The sequence below is a fragment of the Dicentrarchus labrax genome, unplaced genomic scaffold, assembly GCF_905237075.1.
Source record: "Dicentrarchus labrax unplaced genomic scaffold, dlabrax2021, whole genome shotgun sequence".
NCBI classification, from domain to species: Eukaryota; Metazoa; Chordata; class Actinopteri; family Moronidae; genus Dicentrarchus; species Dicentrarchus labrax.
Window position 1 is genome coordinate 11471378 of NW_026136714.1, and position 24558 is coordinate 11495935.

Below are 24558 nucleotides of genomic sequence, written 5' to 3' on the forward strand. Positions count from 1 at the left end.
GTACAGAAAAGAAGGTACAAAAATGTACCATGTTCAAAGGTACAGTGCTTGTACCCTAGGGTAGAGCTGGAGCGACATTTGTACCCTTTTAGATCCATTCCTGTACCTTTATTTCTTAATGTTCACAGTGGACATTTACACAGATTTGCAACTTTATGTACCCCCTTCTATCAGCCATGATTTTGTACCTTTAAAATTTAACAAAGGTCCACAGTTATGACCTTAAGGATCTTTTTCCTACCTTACAGGGTACCTTTAGGTACAGAAATGATACCCCTATTCCTCACCGTGTGTGTGTGTGTGTGTGTGTGTGTGTGTGTGTGTGTGTGTGTGTGTGTGTGTGTGTGTGTGTGTGTGTGTGTGTGTGTGTGTGGACATGCTGCCCTTGAGAAAGGGGGGAGGAAGTACAAGATGAGATGTTGGAGAGGAGTGAGAGAAGGGGGGTGTATGTGGGTTGTGAGGTGTGAAATATTGAGAATGACAGTGTTAAAATTGAATATGAGCGACTCAAACACAATCACGATCAAGTGAAAGAGTTTAGAAATACACGCGCACTCACAGACTTGAGTGTGTGTGCATAGGAAGACACACACACAGATTGTCCTAGTCAAGGGAAAATTGCTGAGAGATCTATCTGTCAGAAGTTGCACTCAGAAAGGCGGCCATGGTCTTATTGGTTTGATAGAACAAGACACAGTTTGCATGCAGTCACCTTTAATGAGACCACAGTACTATAGCTGCTAGCTGAATTCGCTGTGCATGTGTGTGTGGTGGACACGCATTCATGTGCTACTGTGTGTTTTTTGTTGAGACAAAGAAAGAGAGATTAAAGTGCCTTGGATCCAATCTGACTGGCTTTGTATTGCATCTGTTTGTTTGGTGCTGCATGTGTGAGTTTTTTATCAGGACAAATCATAGTTACTGTAGGTTTCAGACACCCATGACAGTTGTAAAAGTTTTTGCCTAACTTTTTTTTCTTTACTTCATTCTTTTAAGATGTGCTTTGTGATTTATCATCAGGGGAAGGAAGTTATATTTGTGAACACATGCCTTACAGAATGGGCATTAAGAAGAAGTCCACCTCAAAGCTTCCTGTTAGTAATGTTTCCTATTCTCCCATGAAGACTACCAGGGTGAGATATTAATAAATAGCTTCATTCATCACCACTTTTTAAATAACCTTCAAATATTATGGATTGGCTGTACACTGGTGTGTGAAATTCCATCTCTTTTTTGCAGGAAAAGCCCTTACTTTTGCCCTTTTAAAAAAAGCGCATACACACACAAAAGTGCCACATACACATGGACAAGGAACACGTTCAGACATACACATACACACCCTTGGCTGTTGTAACCCTTATACTATACACAGATTGTATTGATCCATATATAGGAAGCGAGCAGGGAAACATAGCCTGTAAATAAGCTCAAAGAAGTTTCTGCTGACTCCATCATTTTTATGTTCCTTTCAACTGTGAAAAGGAGGCAAAAGTGCTGATGAGGCTTGAAAAAAGGAGGAGAGAAGAGGAGAAATGAGTGTTTCTGTAATAAGTCCAATGTCAAGCAATTTCTGCATATGGTACACATACACACACACAGATTCAGAGCAGTACTCTTACCCCAGCTATTCTGGGAGGGCATTAGGAAGTTACCACACTAAGCCATACACACATACAGATGCAGGCATACACACACTCACAGAAAAAGGCCAGGGGTTTATCGCTAGTCTCCACACTTGGCCTGGTACAGTCTGGAACTTCACTGACTGCTCTACCTTCATTCATTCCAGGGAATAAGAAAAAGCTCTCCAAGGCCAAAAAGCAGTCAGTTTTAATGAATGTTTACAAGCGATGATGCAGCAAGTTGGTCAGAGTGTCTCTGAAGGGCAGACACACAAACATACCAGTAAGTGTGCGTGCGTGTGGTTTGATTTAGAATAATTTTGACCTGAAATTGAGTAGAACTGTAGAACATTTAAGTACACAAGAGATTGCACAGAGGCTATGACCACCAGATTTTTGTCTGGGAAAGTCTGTTAATTTGCTATGAAAATAGAGAGAAGAAAGCATTATCAGTCAGTGCTTCTGGGATAAAAGTCAAAGACAAACATACATATGTAGAGTCTTATTAGCTTAATCTTAATATCCAGAAGAGTGGTCGGCTTTGGCATAAAACAGACTTGAAACTGGTCTGTTTAAAGCGTAACTGTGCACAGTGTAACAATGTTGCTTTCCCTGCCAACTAGACAGCAGGCTTTATCCACAACCTGTGCAGCTGCCATCTACTGTTACAGTGTGTGGTCACAAATACACAACACAACACCTGCATGACCACACCCAGCTGTGATGTTGGGTGTGGTCAGAGAGTTAAGAGACATAAACATTTCAACCCACAGAAGCCAGTCTAGCTCCTGTTATGGTGGATCCAACTTGACTGATTCCAACTTTTACGACCAAATTTTAGTGAAACCCAACCAAAACTGGATGCATATTTTAGGTATTCATTCTTTAAAGCTATCTAATGCTTTGAATGATATGCATGTTTTGGACAGCCATGAATCTTTCTTGCTAATAAGAAATAGACACTGACTGGACATTGCATGCATACTACACCCACAACATGAAAAAAACAATTATCTTATAATTGCCAATAAGCCATTCATCTTGCACTACATGTTGGGCATAACACTACACAAATGCCAGCTACCAGCACAGTAATAAACCATCCGCCTTACCTTTTCATATCTAGCCATTAAGCTTAATATTGCATGCTTCCAGCATTGGCCAAACAAATATGGCTGATGAGTGAAACCAGAACAGAACAGGCATGATCACAAGTCATACTGGCATTGTACATCCCACTTGCACCCTATACACAAATTTATTTACATTTATTTGTGCAGGCAGAGATGGACAGGAAGAGAGAATATACCTTTCAATAAAGGACAATACTTTGTCTAAAAGAAAAACTCTAATCAATGCAACAAACTAGCGTGTCTTCCTTTCCTTAGTCTGCAATAGGAGATACTGGATTGTGAAGTCTGTATTTCTAAATGAAGCCAATCAGTTGTCTTAAGGTTCTATGAGTAAGTGTGGCTGTTTGGGTACAGTATGCTGCCGTCTGTGCACCAGTGACTTTCCCAATGTAGTTCTTTTCCAAAATAACATCATTACAAGCAAAATTTCAAAGCCGTCAAGAAAGGGCGAGAGAGAGCGTGAGAGAGAGGGGAAGACCCACAGCAAACTGCCGGAAAAATCGATTTACGAAGTTGCCTTCTCCAATTAATTTCAATTCACAGTAAAGGGCCATCAAAATACTCTCTGCTCCCCTTTTTGTCCTGATGTAAAACATGAACTGTGCTATCTTCCATAGGGACAACGAGGTTGAATACACACACACACACACACACACACACACACACACACACACACACACACACACACACACACACACACATATACAATATGTAGACGTAAGCACAAAGAGTCTTTCTCTATTTTTCACACACGCAGACATGGCTGATATCTGCTTGGTGAGCACGCTCTGAAGCGCAGCTAAGTGGGGAATAATTTGCATTTCAATCTTTTAATTTGCTCCGTTTTTGTGAAATTGAACCGACTTCCATGAGCTAACCGCAGTGAGTACAGAACCCCATTTCAGCGTCCCCCCTAAGGGTGATTCTGTACAATTTGAATATCTTTTTTTTCCCCCAGTTGAACTCATATTGAAACCCATATTCTTATTACACACATTGGACTCTTGTGGGTTTTCAGCTTAAGTCATGTTCTGAACATGCAAAGATAGAGTTAAGTACATGATACTCCAAATCCTGAATGGATCTTGTTCTCTGGTCTCTTAAGTGCAGAGTTGAACGATATTTCTCAGAATATACTACGGCACCATGTGTATCTCTCCAATTCATCTTAAATGTACCGAAACAGCTTTCTGCTCTACAAAATGTGGTATTTGTCATAATATGGTCTGTTGTGGATGGCTTTTAACCCTTCAAAGTACACTGTTACAATGCATGTGTAGTTTTTCACCTTCTTTTGACTTTTTGGCAGTTTCATTTGGAAAAAATCTAAATCAAATACATTAAATATGAATGAATAGTTCTGCAGTGAAGCAATCAGCATTTGATATAGATGTTTTTCCAAATTAAACAGCCAAAAAGTCACAATGGAGCAGAATTGTAACTTTTATAACTTTTACAATTACTGTTATCTTTCTACTCATATAGTTAGAATTAGTCACTCTGTGTCTGTATAATGGGACTGTTTTGTTGCTTAGTTTAGTTTTGACTTGATTCTATTTACTTCATTTTTAACTTATTCAGTTTTTGATTAGTTTGCTGATGCTCATAACCATGTAGTAAATAGTGATATCAGGATATTATAATTATTTTCAAATTATCCAGAGAAAGTGGATCTCTCACCATTGACATTGCCTCGCCCATTTGTTCTTTTCACTTTAAGAAATCACATTTGAAGATTAAATGACAATTTAATCTCTTTAATCGCAGTTTGCAGACTCATGCTTGGTTGATCACGTGGGTGTAAGCAAGCACAGACATTCAGTGTTTATTCAGTGTACTCAGTTTGAGCATTTTTTGGCACATTAGTTTTCCAGAAGGGGCGAGGGAGCAGGTGACTGACAGACTGAACAAGTGTTCTCTGAAAAGTATGACATCTGTGTCCTGCAGTAATGATGTGGCATGTTTACCCAGCATAGAACTAGATGAAACATTTGGATAACACATACACACGCACACAGGCCATATTTAATCCATAGATGATCTTTGGTTTGGTCTCCTTACCAGTTTGGCTGTTTCTCTTTGACCCTCTTCCTCCACCACACTCAAATTGGCTCTCTCATCTATCTGATCTTCTGTTTTCAATTCCCAAGATACTTTATATGAAAATGACATGTGTGTATTCAGTTGTATGTTACTGTGTTAGTGTGCTTGCGTGTGTGTCTGTAGCGCACATGTCAGTACCAACAGGGTCCAGAGCAATTTGTCAACATCAGAGGTGAATCCCTGCCAATATTAAATATCACGTTGTGCTTCATGAATATTAATCATTTTATTGAAGCAATTACCATAATACCAACACTCCTCAAGCATGTGTTACACTTTGTATTAAAGGGAAATAAATTATACACTAAATAATATGGATTTATTCTCTTTATGTGAGCTTTATGTGCTCACAGAGAGAAATTAAACTGCTCGCCTCTGAGCGGTGCATAAAGGTCTATGCTGCTCACGGACCACACAGAAGAATTAACGCTTTTAGCTACAGTATATCTGGTGCGATATACCATATATATCATGTTGTCCCTGTCAAATAACATAATTAATTAAATATGTAATATATATATATATATATATATATATATATATGCTGAAAGATCATCACTGAAAAGTGAAAAAAATATCTTTTGACAGTTTGATATAAATTTGGTTGCCAAGTTGCTGATTGCAATTTGTATTTATTATGCTAAGTGTAATCAAGACCTCTGCTATCACAATCAAAATTTTGGATGACATTCACTTATCAATTTTACTTTATTAAAAGTCATCTTGCTTTTGGAGAGATGATGTTCAGCTCATAATTTCTGGCTAATTACATTTAACATATCAACCTCCTATCAACTTTATGATTGGTAGAATTTATATCATAGAATATATAGTTAATTGTCTAATGAATATTACATTTTGAGAAATCTTAGCAAACAAAAAAGGAATTGGTTAATCTGAACACATGGCTTGCCTTCACACTTCTCATCTTAATTCCAACCATCGCCCTGAAACTCTTTTAAAAGCAAACATAAACACACACATAAATTGTTCATACATTTGTACTGTTTACCATACTTATATACTTATATTCCATCATGTTCTGATGATGGTCTAAGATTCTTATAGAAATTCAGACAGCATGCTGGGAAGGGAGATACCATTAGGCACATTTCAGAATCCTAAACTTCATGCATCTTAGTTCAAATCCATCACATTACTGGCCTGCTGGATTCTTATAATGGCGGCACTTGATGGTCTGAAAAAAAATTGCTAACCACATGGAAAAAATCCCTCTTCGCATTGGCTGATAGCCAGGAATATTAGAGGTGGCACATGCACAATGGAGAGATTGAAGAGCAGAAGGAAGGAAAAGGTGCTGGAGGAGAGACGCATGAATTCTGTCACCCTCCTCGTCCCTTTTCCTATTCTTTCACTTTTTCCCCCTTCACCCTGGCCCCACCACCGTAATATGTCTTTGCCAAGTTGTTTATAATCACTGGGAAGCCATCAGTCGAGAGTGATTGAGGTGCTAGAGGAGAAATAGATGGTAAAAAAATAAATAATGATTCCTGCAAGTCATCAGACAGTAGAGGGGTATAATCTGAGGCAGTGGAGGTGCCTGCTCAGTGGTGAGATTTGAAGCTTTACAAGAAAGCCACATACATATAAAACCCTCCTGGATGTGCCCACCGCTCGGCTGGTTTCAAAGCTGCACTCATCTGGAGCTACCTTTTACTGCGGCATGTCAACAAGGATGGGGGGGGGGCAGAGGAGGGGAGAAGTGAGAGGTGCAGAGAAGAAGTGAAAGAGGGAGGCAGGCAGAGAAAGACTGTGAATGTGTTTGATGCAGATGAGTTGGCTTATAGAATAATTGTGTGTGCCAAACCTGCAGGAAACAACAGCTCCTGTATCTGACTAATTTTTCATCCCTGTTTCCGGCTGTCCCTGTTTATTCCACTCAAAACAAATGAATAACTGTATGTAAACATATTTTATGTGGCTTTTTTTTCAAGAGTCTGTGTCTCTATGTTTGGCTTTGATTTTGTTTGCTTCGGGAAGCTTCTGACCGAAGTAAAGCCTATATTTTGACTAACCACAGTCATTCACTGTCATATTATTCTGACTGCCCTGACATGTTTTCATAACAATCAAGGCTCTTTGAGTTTCTTTGGCAACCTGAGTCCTACAGTTTAAAGTCATCGGTATTCATGTGGAGATACTGTAATTAAAATAATTTTCTATTTTTATTTATTTTAGTTGGAACCTGAGCTTGAATCAGTTTAGAAACCTGGTTATCACTAACAACGTCATATAATCAGTTCCATGCATAAACACTTTATCATAATCAAGCATATTATGCTGCCTGGAGATGCTGGAAAGTGTTAATTACATCACTTTTAATTGTAGATATTGGAGATCATGGTATTTGCCAAAGTACAGATAATATGCACTGTTTTGATTTAGAATTTAAAGGAAAACAACTTTTTCTCAATTTAAAATGGCTCTACTAACATATTGATAGTTATAACTTAAAGGCAGAAGGAGTAGGATTTTACAAAAAAACAATGTATATCCCTCTCAATCATCACTTATGATCCAGGTAAAAGTGTGTTGCAGTGTCTGTATCTACAGAGTTTAACATGGGGGGCTGAGCTACACGCAGAGTAGAGAGGCCACAGCGGACGGATGAAGCGTGCTTTACAATGCAACCGCCGATAAACAACGTTTTATGTCTCTTATTCACTGCTTCGCTCTCGCTAATGGTGTTCCCTCTAATCCTGCTCATTCTGCTTTTAAAACAGTTTTCCTTATGTGGAAAACATCATACTATCTCTATTTTCTGTCTGCCTCTTTCACTCAAAGTAGACAAAGTTCAACATGTGATCATAGGTATGAGTAAACATATTTAACTTTTAATGGAACCAGCTGGGGCTTTGATAATGAAAAAAGTAGTTTCTTAAATGAGATGCTGTTGCTTCAAACTGTCTGCTGTCTTTGTAGAGAGTTTGATCATTATTTTGTTTTAAGATTTTGAGAAAACATCAAAACAACAGAAATAACTGCATGATTGGCAAAGCATTATTGTGTCAGGTTATTTAGACAGCATAAGAAAGTTTGAAACTGTCATAATGATTTAGAGAGGGGCTTATGTTTTCTCTTTTTACCATAAGAATCAAAGATCCTCACTTTACCACTGTGAATGGAGCTTTATTTTCTTGACAGTGCAAAGACAAGTGAAAGCAGTGCTGCAACATATTTCCTGACCATACAAGGCTGTTTACCTGTCAGTTCTGTCCCTGTGTACAGTGTGCATAGCACAAAGTGTGGCAACAAGAGCAGAATGACTGATAATGTAAATAAAGACTATAATTTAAAACACCCAATCCAAAATAGGGATTCAAATACAAATTCATACCTGTCATCCACCACCGCTGTAGTAGCCTGCATGGAACCCACTTCCTTTTTTTTTTTTTTTTACCTTTATTTCTATATTTTTTGTGTATACCCATCAGTAGCTGTCACTAAGAGCTTTTGTGTGGATCATTGAGTTACAAAATAAAAGTGTGCAGCTTTACACATGAAAAACAACATGACATGACCAGACATTCAATATCTCAAGAAAAAAAAAGTTTTTTGTGTGTGTTAAAAGTCACATCATCTTCCTTTTGCAGCATATATATATATATTATGTTCTTACTTGATAAAGCCAATGCCACTGAAATAAACAATGAAAACCAAATATGTATATCTCATAAATATATTACAGTCCTTCAGTGCCTCATCCTCTGAACAACAAAGGATGGTGATTGTAATACACAAGCTACATTGCCCCTCTGAACGTACTGATGGATGATTACTGAAGACATCTATTGCTGTTTTGGTCGCCCTGTCCAACATGACGTTACTGTAAACTATGACATCGAAAACATGCCGATTTTATCTCCACTTCTTACGTTACTTTATGCTGTTTACAAGGTTCATTTTTAGAAGGTAGGTCAGCTCAGTTTATATGAATTATTAAGATAAAAATACCCTCTGCTTCAGATTGTCAAACCAAATTCCAATTCAAAAGCCGTATTTTTTCACAGTAAAAACTTTAGTTACACCATCACTCAGACTTTTTACTGATTCACTTCAATCTACAGGCATGCATGTCATTCACTCAGTAATCATTAACTAACCTGTGATGAAGTGTTTGCCACAGATGAACACACACTGACTCTGGGTCCCACATTTGACCCTTTTTATCCTCTTTGTGATTTCCTAAAGCTACAGATCTTTTCTTTCACTGTCCTTCGTTCGGAAAGTAAGGGAAATTGTAAACTGGGTTTTTTATTGTTTGATGTACAAAATACGACGCAGCAGCTTTTAGGCATTCTGCCACTAGGCACTTTTACAGCGCTTCTCTTCTTTCACTCAAAAGGGGACAAGAAAGTGACATATGGCTGCTCTCCTCATCATCATCTATACTTTGTATAAGCGATGCTCCCACATCCCGTCTGTTATTCAGCTCGCTACTTCAGGCTGTGGCCATCAGTAAACATGCCCCATATTGATTTAAAGATGACATTTTTATTGCATTAGAACCTTATGGGATGGTGATGATTTTTCCAGGTATTAGGAAGGACTTTAGGCGTTACCAAGGAAACAGAGTTATGGCTTGTAAAAAACTTTTGATTTTGATTTCATAAAAATTGTAAAAAAAAAATTGTATTTCTTTGGCAAGTGACCATGTTATAATTGAGAGGCTGCGTCTAAGATGGTTCCGGCCTCCATGTGGGCCATTCATTCCTGATAATGGACACCTCGTCAGGCATTATCCCTGTGGCTCAGAGGCAGAGCGGGTCGTTTCTTAATCGGAGGGTTGTGGGTTCGATCCCGGCCTCCTGGTGCCACATGTCGACGTATCCTTGAGCAATATACTGAACCCTAAATTGCTCCCGATGCCGTGCATCGGTATGTGAATGTATATGATGGTTAGTTTCTGTTCAATGGACTTTGCCATCACTGTGTGAATGTGTGTGAAAGGGTGAATGTGGCACGTAGTGTAAAAGCGCTTTGAGTGGTCGGAAGACTAGAAAGGCACTATACAAGTACAGGTCCATTTACCATTTACATAATTTATATTCCATTTCACCTGTCTTATGCCTATAGCCTGTGTACTGCATCTATATGAGCAATTTTGTCATTTAAAAATGTCATCTATTGATTTCTGCTTCTTAATGTGTTAACATATCATACCAACACTATGGTGTTGCCTTCCACTCACAACCTGCAAGTGGATTTTCACATGCCTGTTGTGTGAGCCAAAATATCCTTCAGCTAGACACCTTTGAGGACTGTAAAAGAATGAAACTGTCCAAATTGTAGTAAAAATAAAAAAAAGTTACATCATTTTGTTGCAAGGTTGCAGTGATTCCAACTGGGAGCTGACATCAGCTGAACATATTCCAACTCTCCTTTCCTCGTTTAAAAATCTCTAATGAAGTGCTCTTGTCTTCTTTCATCCAAGAATGAGTAAGAGTGATGATGTAACTTTGAAGAGAAGCCTCAGAACAGTTGGCAGTGGGAATGTAGATTTTAAAAAGTGATGGTGCGTTTGATAGAAGTGGATCCAGAGTCCTGTGGAAAGACACTGTGAACCTTCCTTATTGTCTAAAGTTGTAGAAAGGAAAGCCGAGAGAGAGAGAGAGATTGATTATTCAAACATGTTGCTGCTGATGCCATTGTGGGATGAGATTACTGAACCACAAGTCTACATAAGTGGATGCCTCAAGCACATTCCACCACACTACAGCACTGTAAACTACTGAAGGTGCTCGTTTACGTTGACAGCATGCAGTGAAGAGTGTAGAGGCCATTGTCTATACCACGCATAATAACAGAGCTAGTCCTTAGCAGATTTTTCAAATTCAAAGGGCTTTATTGGCATTAACAAAAACATGCTGTTTTATATTTATATCAGATAATTCATATTACATACACATTAAACCAAAGTCCAGGCTACATTGGTTTCATTTAGACATTGTGACTCATTAAAACAAATCAACAAAAAGATCGAAAAGGGACAGTTGATACAAAGCAAAGGTCTTTTAAGCACAACTGAAAAGACTCTGTGTGCTACCTTGAACCACTTTCTGAACAAAATGTCTTTGCCTCTGAGTCACACCATCAGATTTACTGCACACATACAAGGGCATTTTGGTCCAATCATCTTCCTCTCTGATTAGTTTGTCTAAACACTGAGGGATGAGGGTTGTGTCCAGTGCACTCATATATCTGAGGACTTGATGTTCTTGCTAGATAGTTGGGCAGCTTCCTAAATGAGAAGGTGTATGTGTGTGTGAACAAAGTGCTGATGAATTTTTCAATTATCAATTTAAATGAATTTTAAAATTGGGTTTAATTTGGTTAAATCAAGTTAATTCAGGTTAAACCTTAACGTAACTGTAATTTATGATGAGGTTAGTATGAAGATTTTTATTAAAACTAATCTTGTGTTGTTTTTCGTGTGATTTCATTAGTCATCTGTTCAAAGTATTCCTGATTATCTTTCACTCAGCTTTTATTTTCCCTCTTATTCCCTCTTTCCTTGGGAGTGCATACAATGGCAATGAAACAGTGACACACTCATCTGTGATTGCGTGTGTTCATTTAGCTACATGAGCCAAAAGCAAGGAAGATAGGAGATGAGAATAAAACCAGAGATTGAGGGAGTGTCTGAGAGAATCTTTTAATAAAGACAGAGAGGATTAGATAAAGGAGAGGGACTAATTACTAGCCAAATTGCTTGGCGGCTAAGAGTGGGAGACTGCAGCTTGTGTAATGGTACAGGGCAGCTCTCAGATTTTATGTAACTATATTTATGTAAAATATAGCATTACTTTCAGCTTAGCAATATGCTTCCCGGGATGACTAAGATTAAGATCATCTAATGACTGCTATTAAAAGGAACAAGTGTAGATCACTATCAGAAGAAATAAGCAGAATTGGAGACAATAGAATTTTCTTAAAAGATCAATGTGTAGTCAGTGAGTTGTCCATCTGTTCAGTCAATCAGAAAATGAAACTGGAAGAGGTGGGACATGAGAGATAGCAGCAGATAAAAGCAGAGCCATGAGTCACAAGATGAGAAAACAGGTCTGTCTTCCAGCTCAGGGCCCAGTCAGTCAGTGACATAGCCAAGGGACAAGGCAGCCCGCCATCCAGCCAGCTATCTAATTTACCAATCAGTTATGTAGACATCCAGAAGTCCAGTCATTCAGATGGTAGACAGTCGGTAAGCCAGCAATTAGGGTCTGCAAACAGCAGTGAAACAGAGGAAGACCAATGGCTACCTGGAAGTCATGAAAAATACAAAATACTGAACAAAGTAACATGATTAGCACATTTTAGCTGCAAAAGAGCACATGTAATTTAAAGTTTGATTCCCTAGTTCGAGTGGAGTAGGAAGGTACAGTGCTGTTTGCCCGCAGCTACAGGGGAACACAGCAGAGAACGAGAAGGGGGAGCAAGAGAGAGATGGAGGTATGAATGGAGAGCTATATTGAGGGGACACAATAGGATGTCTTTGAAGCTGCCAGGCTTGCATCCACAGAAGCTGCTTCATGCTATCTATTCCTCCTCTAGAATTCATAAACATACACACATGCTAAGAGACACATACACTCGCTTACCTTTGACAGGAGTTTTTCAGGATTGCAACGATAGGAAAACTTGAAAGGTGCCTTGAAGAGAAGCTCCTTTCTTCTTAGTCCAACGGAGGAGAGGCACTGTATAACTTCTTTTTAGTAGTTCTGCTTCATTGCAAGGTCCCATACAGAAATACAGTTACCTTATTATTATAGTGCACTCTGACTCAACTTACTCTATTGAGCAAGTCCATCACCTTTTAGTGGCCGCCATTCCTTAACCGACAATCAGATGTCTGTGTCTATTTTCTTTTCTTGTTGAAACCTTATTGTGAGTTCAGGCTTGCTGTGGTTGTGCAAAAGCAACAGCATGTCCCTTACCAGGCTGCTTAGTCATAGACTTATAATGAAGTGCAATGCAAGTCAGTTTTTTTCTTTGTTGTTAATTGGTGCTCCCCCAATAGTTTGGTGCTGTTGTAGCCAGTTCTGGAAAATGTTTTTTTGTAAAACCTACAAAAGGTATTTGTACATACTTGCATCCTGTACACCTCCACATGATGTATGACACAATTGCTCACCACCTTGAAGGATTTGCAGACTGCCTGTATTCTTCCTCAAGAGTGACACCCATTTGCATGTATTTCCCTGTATGAGAGATGGTTTTAATAGTGCACAGTCGGTAGATTCCAATGATACAATGCACTATAGTATGAGAGATGGGTTGATAGCCCAGTTTCTAAAATAGTTTTAAGAGATCAGTGATGTGTGACTGTTGGTGCATGCATTTTTCATGTCCTTTACTTCACAAAAGGAAGATAAATAAACAACAAATAATATGGATTTTTTTAATCACTGCCTCTTGCTGTTGGATGATCTTATTATGGACAGTTCTTTGGATCAGTTTTCCCCCATAAGTATTCAGGCTTTTTGTCATGTTGAGTAACCTAAATGGTCAACGGCAGTTACTGAAAGGGAAAGAATTGCACCATAAAACTATGTACGCTTTTTCTTCACTAACATGAGCTTAGACTAAGACAGACACTAACAGTACACCTTACTATTTTAGAGCTGATGTCTTTGTCCATGGTTAACTGGGAGAAACGTTTTTGACATCTTGGCACCTTAAAAATCAATGCCAGACCAGTCTTCAAATAAATCGTGTTAAGGGGGCCTTTTCAACCCATTTCTCAGTGTTCAGTTAGTTTTATTGAGCTTCATAAATCTAAGTTCATACAATATTGTTCAAAGATGTTACCACTTTCTCTTTCTCTCTCTTTGCTCTCACACACACTCCAACACAAAAATATTTAGAGCAGGAAACAAATGATCTTTTAAAAGTTGTAGTTGATCTTGATTTGATTTAGACATTGTTCAGGGAAAAAGAGAACTTTAACATTTCTTAAAGAACCTAACAAAAGTCTGCCCGCCCTCAAATTTTGGGACATTCAGTTGGTGGAACTCAGCATAGTCATTCTCCCAGCTGTATTAAATATTTTATAAAAGTCACTTGTGCAGCCAGAAATCAACATGAAAATAGTTCTGAGACTTGACAATAGATTTTTTCTGGTAACTTAATCGGTCCGCCATGGATATTGCCAGTATGAAACCCAAAATCCCAAAATACCTTCTGCGGGTGGAATGATTCACAAAGGTCATGTTTTAGAAGCTATTGAAGTCCAAGATACTGCAGTCACGGTTTGGCATATATTTGGACATTTTTGGCAGCTCACGTTATGAGAAAAAGCATCTGCGCCTGCTGGTTGCATTCATCCTTGGAAAAGATTCAATTCATCTTCCCACTGGCAAATCTGCAGTAATTTCTCATGAATAGTTAAATGCGTGAACTTCATCAGAAATATAATTTACATATTTATTACATTATTATGATCATTATAAGCATGTATTCTAGATGTTTTTCTCTCAAAACTATTTGATACAAATATAGATATTGCATTATTTTCTATATGTATAAGTATTTACAAAGCTTTCTCAAAGACTGAATGACATTTTGAAAGCTGGAGAAAAAGCGATTCAGATAAAGACAGTATCAGTCTTCCGTAAGTCCTTGCTGAATAGGTTACAGTTTATTGCGCTTTTGCGTTGAGATTTGACTTTTTTTTTCTGTAAGTTATTTTCTGATCTGTCTTCAAAAAGAGATGTCAATATCAGTTAGGGTACCTGATAAAAATAAATGGCAGATGAAATGAAAAGATGATTTCATAACCACAGCACTGTACGTGAGTATCTGCAGGGAGAATGCTCAAAGAATAAAAGATGAAAGATCAACACATTTTAAAAACATATAGCATAACTCACGTAATTCTGCATAAAAGCATGAAGCATAAAAGGATAGACGTATGGGAAACATGCACAGGGATTATTTGAACAGAATATACTGAGTACAGTACTACACATAATTCTGCCTTTGGGCTTGTGGTAAAACCTGATGTCAACAGCAAATGTATTGCCTGAGAAAGATACAGTAGAGAGAGGGAGCGAGATAACAAATTTGAATTAAATCAAATGCTATAAGCAATGCAGAAAAGGCCTTAAAGGAAGATGGGAAAAGCAAGAATTCAGTGGAGAAAGAGAAGGGGCGTGAGATAAAGGGAACATAGGGATTACGTGGGTGTCACATATATTATTGAGCCTGGGCTGGAGGAAGTGGAAGCGAGGAGAGCTCTTGTTGGTCTGAGTCGACGTAACGGTGATCCCCTGCCACAAGGATGAATGAGGCTAATTTCTAACAGGCTTCAATAAAGTCAGTGAGCTCACTGGCTGCAAATCAATCATTACCCTGGGCGTTTGTGTGTGTGTGTGTGTGAGTGTGTGTGAGTGTATTACGTATGAATACCTAAATGTTTGCCAGTAAGCTTGCATAAATGTGTGTGTGGGTGTGGGTGTGTGTGTGTGTGTGTGTGTGTGTGTGTGTGTGTGGGTGGGTGTGTGTGTGTGTGTGTATGAATAGAAAAGCTAGCCCACAATCTATCTGAGCACAATAAAAAAGCCAAAGATGAATGTGTTCTGTTTTCTTTCCTGGTTAATGTAGAAATAAACAGATGCTGTTTTGTGAGGGCAGGGGTTAGAGTGACAGCCATTGTTGAAGCTCACAGAAATCCAAGGCAGTTAGCTTTTTACTGTAGCACAGCAAGATTTCAGAGGACAAGGCCACAAATGCTGTTTATAGCACAAGACGGGGATAAAGAGGTTTTATATTTGAAGACGGACAAGCCACTTTTCATTGTAATGTGCTCCAGACAGCATTAAATCCTAATGGGAAGCCCTCACAAGCATTCACACATTGTGTTCACATTGATCAAGCTTAAAGACAATAATTTATTGCAATAGCAGTCTACATTTTTTAGCTTGTGTCCAAACAGTTATGCCTGCTAGTGTTTTGGGAGCAAGAGATTGCACATTAAGACATTTCCAGAGAGTTAAAGGATGTCTCCACAGGCCACTTTTACCTCAATATATAAATATTATTATATCTCAAAGATATGTTCTTTTATGTCTTTTTAAAAGAGGATGGATTCAATTCTGCAGTTTCTCCCACTTTATGCTGCACTGTGAAGATCAGATCTGTGCCAAAGCATCAGATCAGATCTGTTAATCCAGACATAATCTTTCAGGATGTGCTTGGCTGTTTCAACAGCTTTTCCTCCTGCAGCAAAGAGCTGCTTGTATGTGATGATGTGACACCTTTTGTTTCTGTTACTGTGCATTTCACTTTGTTTTTCTGTTACTTCTTTGTGTCTAGGTGGAGAGGTGCCCTACACCACTCTAGCTACGAGGATGATGATGGGCGTTTGGTGGATGTTTGCTCTTATTGTCATTTCCTCGTATACTGCCAATCTAGCAGCCTTCCTCACCATCACACGCATTGAGAACTCCATACAGTAAGTATCCGACTGTTTTTGTCCTTTATTGTCAGTGGCAACCATACTGGCTTCAAAATCTGGTTCTATGGCTTTAATTCCTGAAAAACTGAAATCTTATGACATATATTAACAATATCTATTATATTTAGTTATATCTTAAAGCTGCACATCACATCTACACAGATGCACAAGCTCCAAAATGCAAAGGAATGTAAGGACATATGCTAACTCACACCTATTCACCAGATAGATAGTTTGTGTATTAGTTGTATGTACATGACAAATTGTTTCGAACACACTGAGACACACTGCAGTCTTCCCCAGTGTGCTTGATTGTTCCTCAGTGAGGAAATCCATTCTACCAGGCAGGTGTAATGCATGAGAGGCAACACACACACACACACACACACACACACACACACACAATTACTTCCCTATCCTTTCCTTCCCCTCTCTCCATCCTTTCTCCCCTCCTCCTTCTTCACCCTTTCATAGAATAGTAATTTCCTGTCTGCCTCAAGTTTGGATCTATTATTGTGTGTGTGTGTGTGTGTGTGTGTGTGTGTGTGTGTGTGTGTGTGTGTGTGTGTGTGTGTGTGTGTGTGTGTGTGTGTGTGTGTGATTCCACTGATGAAGATGGGGAAGATTAGGAGAAACAGAGAGAGAATGAGGCACACTGTGGAAGAAAGCAAAAAGAGTGTTTTTGCATGTTATGTTCCTCTCAGGTTGTGCACAATGAATGTATCAAGGCAACTGGCAGAGCCTTCTACTCTCATTTTGCTTTCCCACACAGACGCACACTAACACACACATTATTTCCCTAAGCTCTGTGCCCTCTGTTTATCTATCCTTGTGATAATATGTTTGCCTGCTTCTCTCCTGGTGGCACTAGGAAACGCTCATCTCTCATTGGACTAATCAGCATGCCGAAGCATCCGCTATGCCCGGCAGTGCCACAGTTAATTGTGCTTGGCTCTGGAATAAACAACATTTATTTCTCCAAATCTCATCACTATCTGTCTCTTAATTTGTTTCTGTCAGTTTGTCTCTCCCTGATTCTCTCCCCCCCTCTCTTTTTATTTCTTTGGCAGACCTCCCCCTTTTCCCTTTACTTTTGTCTCCACTCTGTCTTCTTATTTTGGTTTTCCTTTACTCCAAATGATTATGTCTGGTCCCTTGGAAGATATTTAGCAAGAATCACTTTTCTTATTTTCTTTTGTCTCTATTTTCTTGGCCTTTTTTTTCTCGCTTAACTTTGCTGTCATTAATGAGTGCCTCTTGGTTTACCGCCTCATTCAGCATCCATTGAGCTAATTAAGGATTTCCATAAATTTTAATGCATTATCTTCCATTTGTTGACTCTTCTGGGGTCATTAGTGGCATAATTATCCCCTAAACAGCAGCACCCACATGCCCTTGGGCCTCCAAAGATGGGTGGAGGGGTGAGCGGTGAGAGGGAACACACCCAAAATAAACTGAGAGTAATCGTGAAAGGGCCAAGGGAAAGTCAAGGGGAAAAAAAAGATACGGATGTTGTGATTAGGGTGCACATTTATTTGATAAGCACTTGATTAACATGTCATACACATGGAACAAGAGTGAATGGTTCTGTGAGTGACTGAGTGAGAGAATGAATTAGCTAAGTATGGAAAAGAGCCAGCAAGCAAGACGGGAAAGGAAGTAAAAGCCGGGGAAGGATGGAGGCATCGCTGTCTCAGTGAGCCGTCAGGACAGACAGGGTTTTTAAGTATTAATGCCCTTGTTTCATCCTGGAAATGAAATAACAAGTGAGCGTTCAGAACCCTCTCTGGACTATTTCACGCTTGGATGTTTTCCCTCAATTTCAGTGCGAATCCTTTAGGAAAACAGTGAGGGATGGCAGCAGAGAGTGGCAAAGAGAGGGAGCAAGATAGCAAGATACAAAGAGAGAGACAAAACGGTCTAAACATTATAAAAGTGGAAATGAAGAGAGAAAGTGCGTGAAAGAAAAGATGAGACGGATTAAAAAGAAAAGGCGGAGGCTAGGAGAGAAGGGGAGAAAAAAATAATGGAAAGAAGCACGAGAAAACAGAGGGAGAGTAAGGGTTTGGGGCACGAAGTCAGAATGAGAAATGGATTTTGGAGTGGTAAAAAAGTGAGAAAAGAGGTGGCGCGTGTTGAGAGAGGAAATAGATGGAGCGGAAGAACTGGTCAGGATGGGAAGATTGAAAGATGAATGAAGTGTCTGAATATAAAAAGCTTCCCTTTCTAGGCCAATATCACACGGCAGATGTCGTATTTTATGGTCATTAAACAATACCAATAAAATCAATCAGATGTGCTCACGTGTGTGTCTGACCAGCGTAGTGTCTGTGGACTGTTCTGTATGTGTGCATACATGTCTGTTGCATCCCAGTGGTCGGCCAAGACAGCAGAGTGGTCCCACTGGTCTTTCTAAAGGGCCACAAAATCAAGATTTACTGTCCCACTGTCACTTTATCACCCTCTGTTGGTGAGAAAGGGATTGTTACAGCACTGTCATTTGACAGTGTATGGTAACAGTAATAAACAGAATAATGAAATTTAAATTTTTACAATGGAGATAAGCCAGCCACTGTAAGAGCACAGAATAAACATACATCTCTAATGGATAACTCAACAACACCTAATGACGTTGCTTCAGAGTGACCAACAATAGCATATAAACAATAATAATTAATAATAATAACACCTCTAAATACTTGAATTATGAGATACATACATAGAAAACAGGCATATACGATGTACTCCTCCAATAATTACAAATAATACAAATATAAGCAGAACTTCAGCAGCTAGCTCACTCTTAAAACAATGTTTAGTTGTTTGAGGGGAAAAAACTTGGGTTTTGGCTTCAGTCCACACAGATTGCTTGTTGTTCAAGGTTGCACAGCTGTCTGCAGTGCTTCAACAGCCATTTGTTAAAAAGTTAATGAACTGATCAAGGCTCTACTGCCTTTACCAAAATTAATTTCCCCACAGAATTACAAAGCCATGATCATCTTTGTCCTTTCAGCCTCTGAAAAAGACGAAAACAAGCCCATGCTGTGACTCTCCTAAATACTAATAATTTGTCTGTTAACCTATTTTTAACACCCGAGGTGCAATAGCTTACACAGCTTTTTGCTCTGCGAAGTTTGCTGTTCTAAAATAATTGTATCCCTAATATCTTCCATCATGAAGATGACCGCATGTGCAAAAACAATACATGCAGATTACACACATACTGTGTACACCGATTAACATGCAAGTAATCTCTCCCAAGCCTCTCTCTCTCTTTCTCTCTCTCTCTCACTCACTCACTTACACACACACACACACACACACACACACACACACACACACACACACACACACACACACACACACACACACATACTTACTATTTGTCACAGGACACATTCAGCTGCTGTTCACTCCATTTACTTGCTCATTGAGCTGCTTAGGGGGAATATAATTGGTTGCAAAATGAGCTTGCATACACACAGGACAGAAACACACACACACACACACACACACACACACACACACACACACACACATTAGATTCACACAAAACATCCCAAAAATACAATTAAGTCCATAATTCATATGCATATCTCCATAAGACAACACACACACATGCAGTAATAAATCTGGAGACAACCAGTGTTTTTTTTAATTAAAATCCAGACATTTAATATTTTTGGATTATATTGAATTATTGTAAACACCTCTTATACTCTCTTTCTTCTTGCCTAGTCCATCTTTAAATGAGATGAGGCCCTTCCATATTCCCATTGAAATACAGTTCAACAAAGTTATAATCTTTGAGATATTAAAGGATGAACATTCGCACATTTTTCTTTTCTTTTGTCACATATTTTACTGTGAGCATTTTGGATACACACTGTCCACATTTTAGACCTGCATAACCTAGCTGTTAAACTTGGATGCCTTTATGCAGGCTGAGCTTCAAGCTATCTCCAAAAATGGAGACTAATCAAAATTAGTTCTGCATCTTATTTTGACCAGTGCTGCAGTGGTAATCGCTGTGGACACATGCACTGGACATTTTGCTACGTCCAGCATGCAAACTCTTTATGTCTTTGTTTTCTGCAATCTTCTTCTTTTTCTATCATGTTTAAGAATCAATGAGGTCGCTATCAACCTGTTTTAACCCGTTTTAAACATATTTTTAATATGACATGACATATTTCCTCCTCCCCCTCCCTCCTACACATGCACACACCATTAAATAAAAAGCTCAGAGTTACAACCCGTTGAAACCAATTCACAAAGAGGGAATTCTGGTCAAAGAGTGTGCTGACAGGCGGACATATTCACAGGGGAGTGGTGAGGAGGGGAGATTATTAAGGCCAAAGATTAATTGACGCCAATAAAAGATTCATGTTCACAGCAAAGTTCATTAAAATCTTCAAAGCCGCTTTTTTCAGAGCAGGTCAGAGAGATAGTTGAGGGGGGCATGAGAGAGAGAGAGAGAGAGAGAGAGAGAGAGAGAGAGAGAGAGAGAGGGGTGCGCACGTGTGTGTCTGTGTCTGCATGTGTTCTTGTCCAAGTGAGCAGCCTTGTAATAATGCAAACAGTACCTACTTACATTTTGTGCCCACAGTTAAATCTGCTTTGTGGGTGTATTATAGTTGAATTAATATTTTACACTTGTTGTTCTTCATTAAGCAGGACATGTTGAGTGTTTCTGTGTGCATGTTTTGTTTCACAAATGTGTGTCTCTCAAATCCATGGGTGGTATGTAGCAGCCATTTAACAAACAAACAGTAATTAGTTCCTGTAATGGTTCTCCATTACATTTCTCAGCGGCCAAACTCTTTGAGAGGCAACCCAAGCACTGTTGCGTTATAATTAACAATAGCTTGTGTATTCCCCTAGAGGTGGCAATTTATGGGTGAGGGGTAGAGCGAGAGAGAAGGGAAGAATAAATAATACAAGACAGACTGACTTGTGCTTGTTTTCATTTATACTTCTTTGTTAGTGTCTCCCTTTTCCTCTGTATAATTGTAGAAATCAACTGTGTGCAGTTAGCCAAGCCATGTTGTTCAGCACTGTAAACAGAGTGAGTGCTGCTGTCTTAAATGCTTTCAACCCCCATTTTTCTCACATTTCATGGTCATGTCCAATCCCCATTTTTCTATTTTTATTCCATGTCAATTACATGTCACTGCCAACTCCCACTGTTTCCCCAAGGAGAGTTTAGATCTAAATCTTTCATTTGTGGGAGGAGAGATAGTGTGAACCGCCGTACAGCTGGCCACTTAATGAATACTTCATGTGTACTGTTCAATGCCTTCCTCTTCAGACCTAGTCAGCTATCATTGGGAGTTACCAAGACAGTAACAGAGGCTTGAGCATTCATGTCCCCTCCTGCCAAGCAGCACCACAGTTAGGGATTTAATGCAGGTCAAATGCTTTTAATATGTTTCCTCTTTCTTTTGTCTCCCTGTCAAAATGGATTTGTTTTTGTGTTTGTATTATACAAATGTTATCCTAAATGTGCACTTATAGGTCTAGTGTGTAACATTTAGGAGGCTCTATTGGCAGACATTAAATGAAAATCACATAATTAATATTAAATTTTAATATAATCTTCATAGGTATGTTTTCATTAGTTTATAAGTGAGAGTGTGTTTTTGGTACCGTTTAATGAGCCATTTTTATCTACGGAGCGAGCAGGTCCTCTTCCTACGGAGTCTGCCATGTTGGACCACCATGTTTCTACATTAGCCCAAAAGGGACAAACCAAAAGTAGAAATGTGTTTAGTTTGGCCCCTTGTTTTCCTCTGTTAATCGGGTTTCGTTGGTTGGTGGAGCGAATCCACTGGTCCTTTAATAATGATGGTTTTGTTTTAAAACACAGGTTGTGGTGCTTCTAAAATAATGTGAGTGAATACTGTAGAAGGCTGAAATCGCTGCGTAGTGTCCTTAAGCAAGTTTTTTAATCAGAATGTACTATTACATATCGTAATATATTATTGTTGGACAAGCTGTTCACATCAAAGCAATGTTAGTGTCATGATTGCTGTAGATGAGATCAGTATTGTTTTGTATTTACTATCATTGTGGAGCATGCTGTTAAAACAGGGCATTACTACATCCATCATTACTACAAGTACAGCCACCAAAGAACAGTAATGACTGCAGTATCAACACAACAGTAATACCCAGAGGATGAACTAAGCCCCATGTGTGATCTGAAGCTGACGATTCAGGCAGAGTCTACATGGTGTTTATAATGAATGGATGGCTGGAAACAATCTGAATACTAACTCTTTCACACGCTTGTCTGTCTCTAGGTCTCTCCAGGACTTATCCAAGCAGACAGAGTTGCCTTATGGTACAGTGTTGGATTCTGCTGTATATGATCAGGTGCGCTCCAAGTCTATGAACCCCTTTGAGAGAGATCCCATGTACTCCCAGATGTGGCGGATGATTAATCGCACTGGAGGAGGAGAAAATAACGTTGAGGAGTCGAAAGAAGGCATTCGCAAGGTAAGTACTTTTTTAATTAGATGTCAGTTGCAAACTAAGGACCACTGATACCTGTAAAATCACTATGGTTAGTAAAATAAACCAAGTAAAATTACACCTGGGATGGGATTTGAATACAGAGGGCAGGTGCAGATTGGCAGCAAGTCATCATTTGCCAACAGCGGATCTCGTCATTTTTGAGAACACATTTGGTTGTATTGAAATAAACCTGAATGACACATTCAGTCTCTGAGGTTGTCACTTGCATGTATACATCTTATATATCTTACATCTTCAGTCACCATGGGTTTTACAGTTTTTAATCTAACTTGTATTGAGTCTTTTTAACATATGTACAGTGGTACACATCTTTCAGATAGTTGTCATTCAGGTTACAGTTAATGAGTAATATTAAACCTCTTTTATACAAGGAAGAGAGCAGGAGTTAGAGGATCAAATCAGAATTCTTGAACATCCACATTTACATTTACAGATAAACATTATGTGAGTATACACGGTGACGTTAGCCCTGAAAACCAAATGGGTCTCGTGTTTTGATCGCACTGCAAGATTCATCCCGCATCCTTGCTTTCCCAGACAGCAATTTCACTTGAGAGCATTGCTGCCGAGCATTATGCTAAATGTCCAAACCAATCATAAAACAAGTCGTGATAAAGACACAGCACACTGTGTGCAAGTGCTGTTGTCACTGAATAACATGGGCAGCTGGTAAACACCACATTGCACAAAGGGATAATTTAATTTCTATATGTGATGTAATGATACTAGTAGGGATGAGAGCCAAAATGTCTGTTCCAATAGAAACCCCCAGCACATTTATTTGTTCAACTATTAGTGCATTTATTCCCTTAAATTCCAAAATAGTAAAACACAAGACTTGATCAAGAGTTTCTTAAGTTGTTTCTTTTTGCAAAAATGACTAAATATTTGCTCATCAGTAATAAAATGTGTACAAGGCTTATATTCTGATACAACCTACTATAACATTAGGTGTTCAATCAAAATCACACTATACTTCACTTCACTATAATGTTAAATCAGTACCAGTAAGAATTGTGCATTTGGTTTTTAACCTTCATCCCCAATTTATTTGACATATATGGTACAGTACATCCTTATTGTACACACCTGTTTTACCATACAGCTCATACTACAGGGTCGTCTGTGTTGATTGGGGATAAATCTATTTAAACGATGTTAATGGTACACAGATAAAGCGCACATGGTTAAATACTTAATTCCCTTGGTGATTACAGCATCATAAATACCTGACTGCTGCATCTCATTTGCACGCATTCCACTTTCTGTTTGCATCGCCATTCTCTCTTCCAGTGAGAGTCTCACTTTATCCCTCCTCCCTCTGGACTATATTAGACTTGAACTGTAGCCAGCGTTGGAAGTGTTAGGAGTAGTGATTAAAGTGGCAGTGGTGTTTTTAAAATGATGAGATAAAGGAAGCACGTAACAGCATATAAGCACACAACTCTTAACACTCACTCACACACTACTTGTTGGCAGAGGTATTTATTTAAAATTTATAATTAATTAGTTGTGTGACCAGAATCATTCAGTCAGTTTTTTATTGCTAAACAGAGCGGTGTGTATAAAAGCTAAATATATGTCTCCTCTTGATTACCAACTTGACACCAGCAGCTTGACAGAACACACATAGCCTCTGATATGCCTGACTTGGCATGCAGAGGTCTGTTTTCTTTTATTAGTA

General features: G+C 38.9%; 1 protein-coding gene across 6 annotated transcripts in view; it reads left to right on the top strand.

Moving 5' to 3' along the window:
- Positions 1–24558, top strand: part of grid2 (glutamate receptor, ionotropic, delta 2) — a 463092-nt gene that overhangs the window by 377256 nt on the left and 61278 nt on the right. For all 6 annotated transcript variants that reach the window (XR_007887378.1, XR_007887379.1, XM_051421450.1 and 3 more), the window contains exons 12-13: positions 16193–16331; positions 22640–22835. Coding sequence is in view for 4 of the 6 variants with exons in the window: in XM_051421450.1 (XP_051277410.1) it covers positions 16193–16331; positions 22640–22835 (335 nt within the window). In the remaining 2 variants the exon portion in view is untranslated. The remainder of the gene's footprint in view (positions 1–16192; positions 16332–22639; positions 22836–24558) is intronic.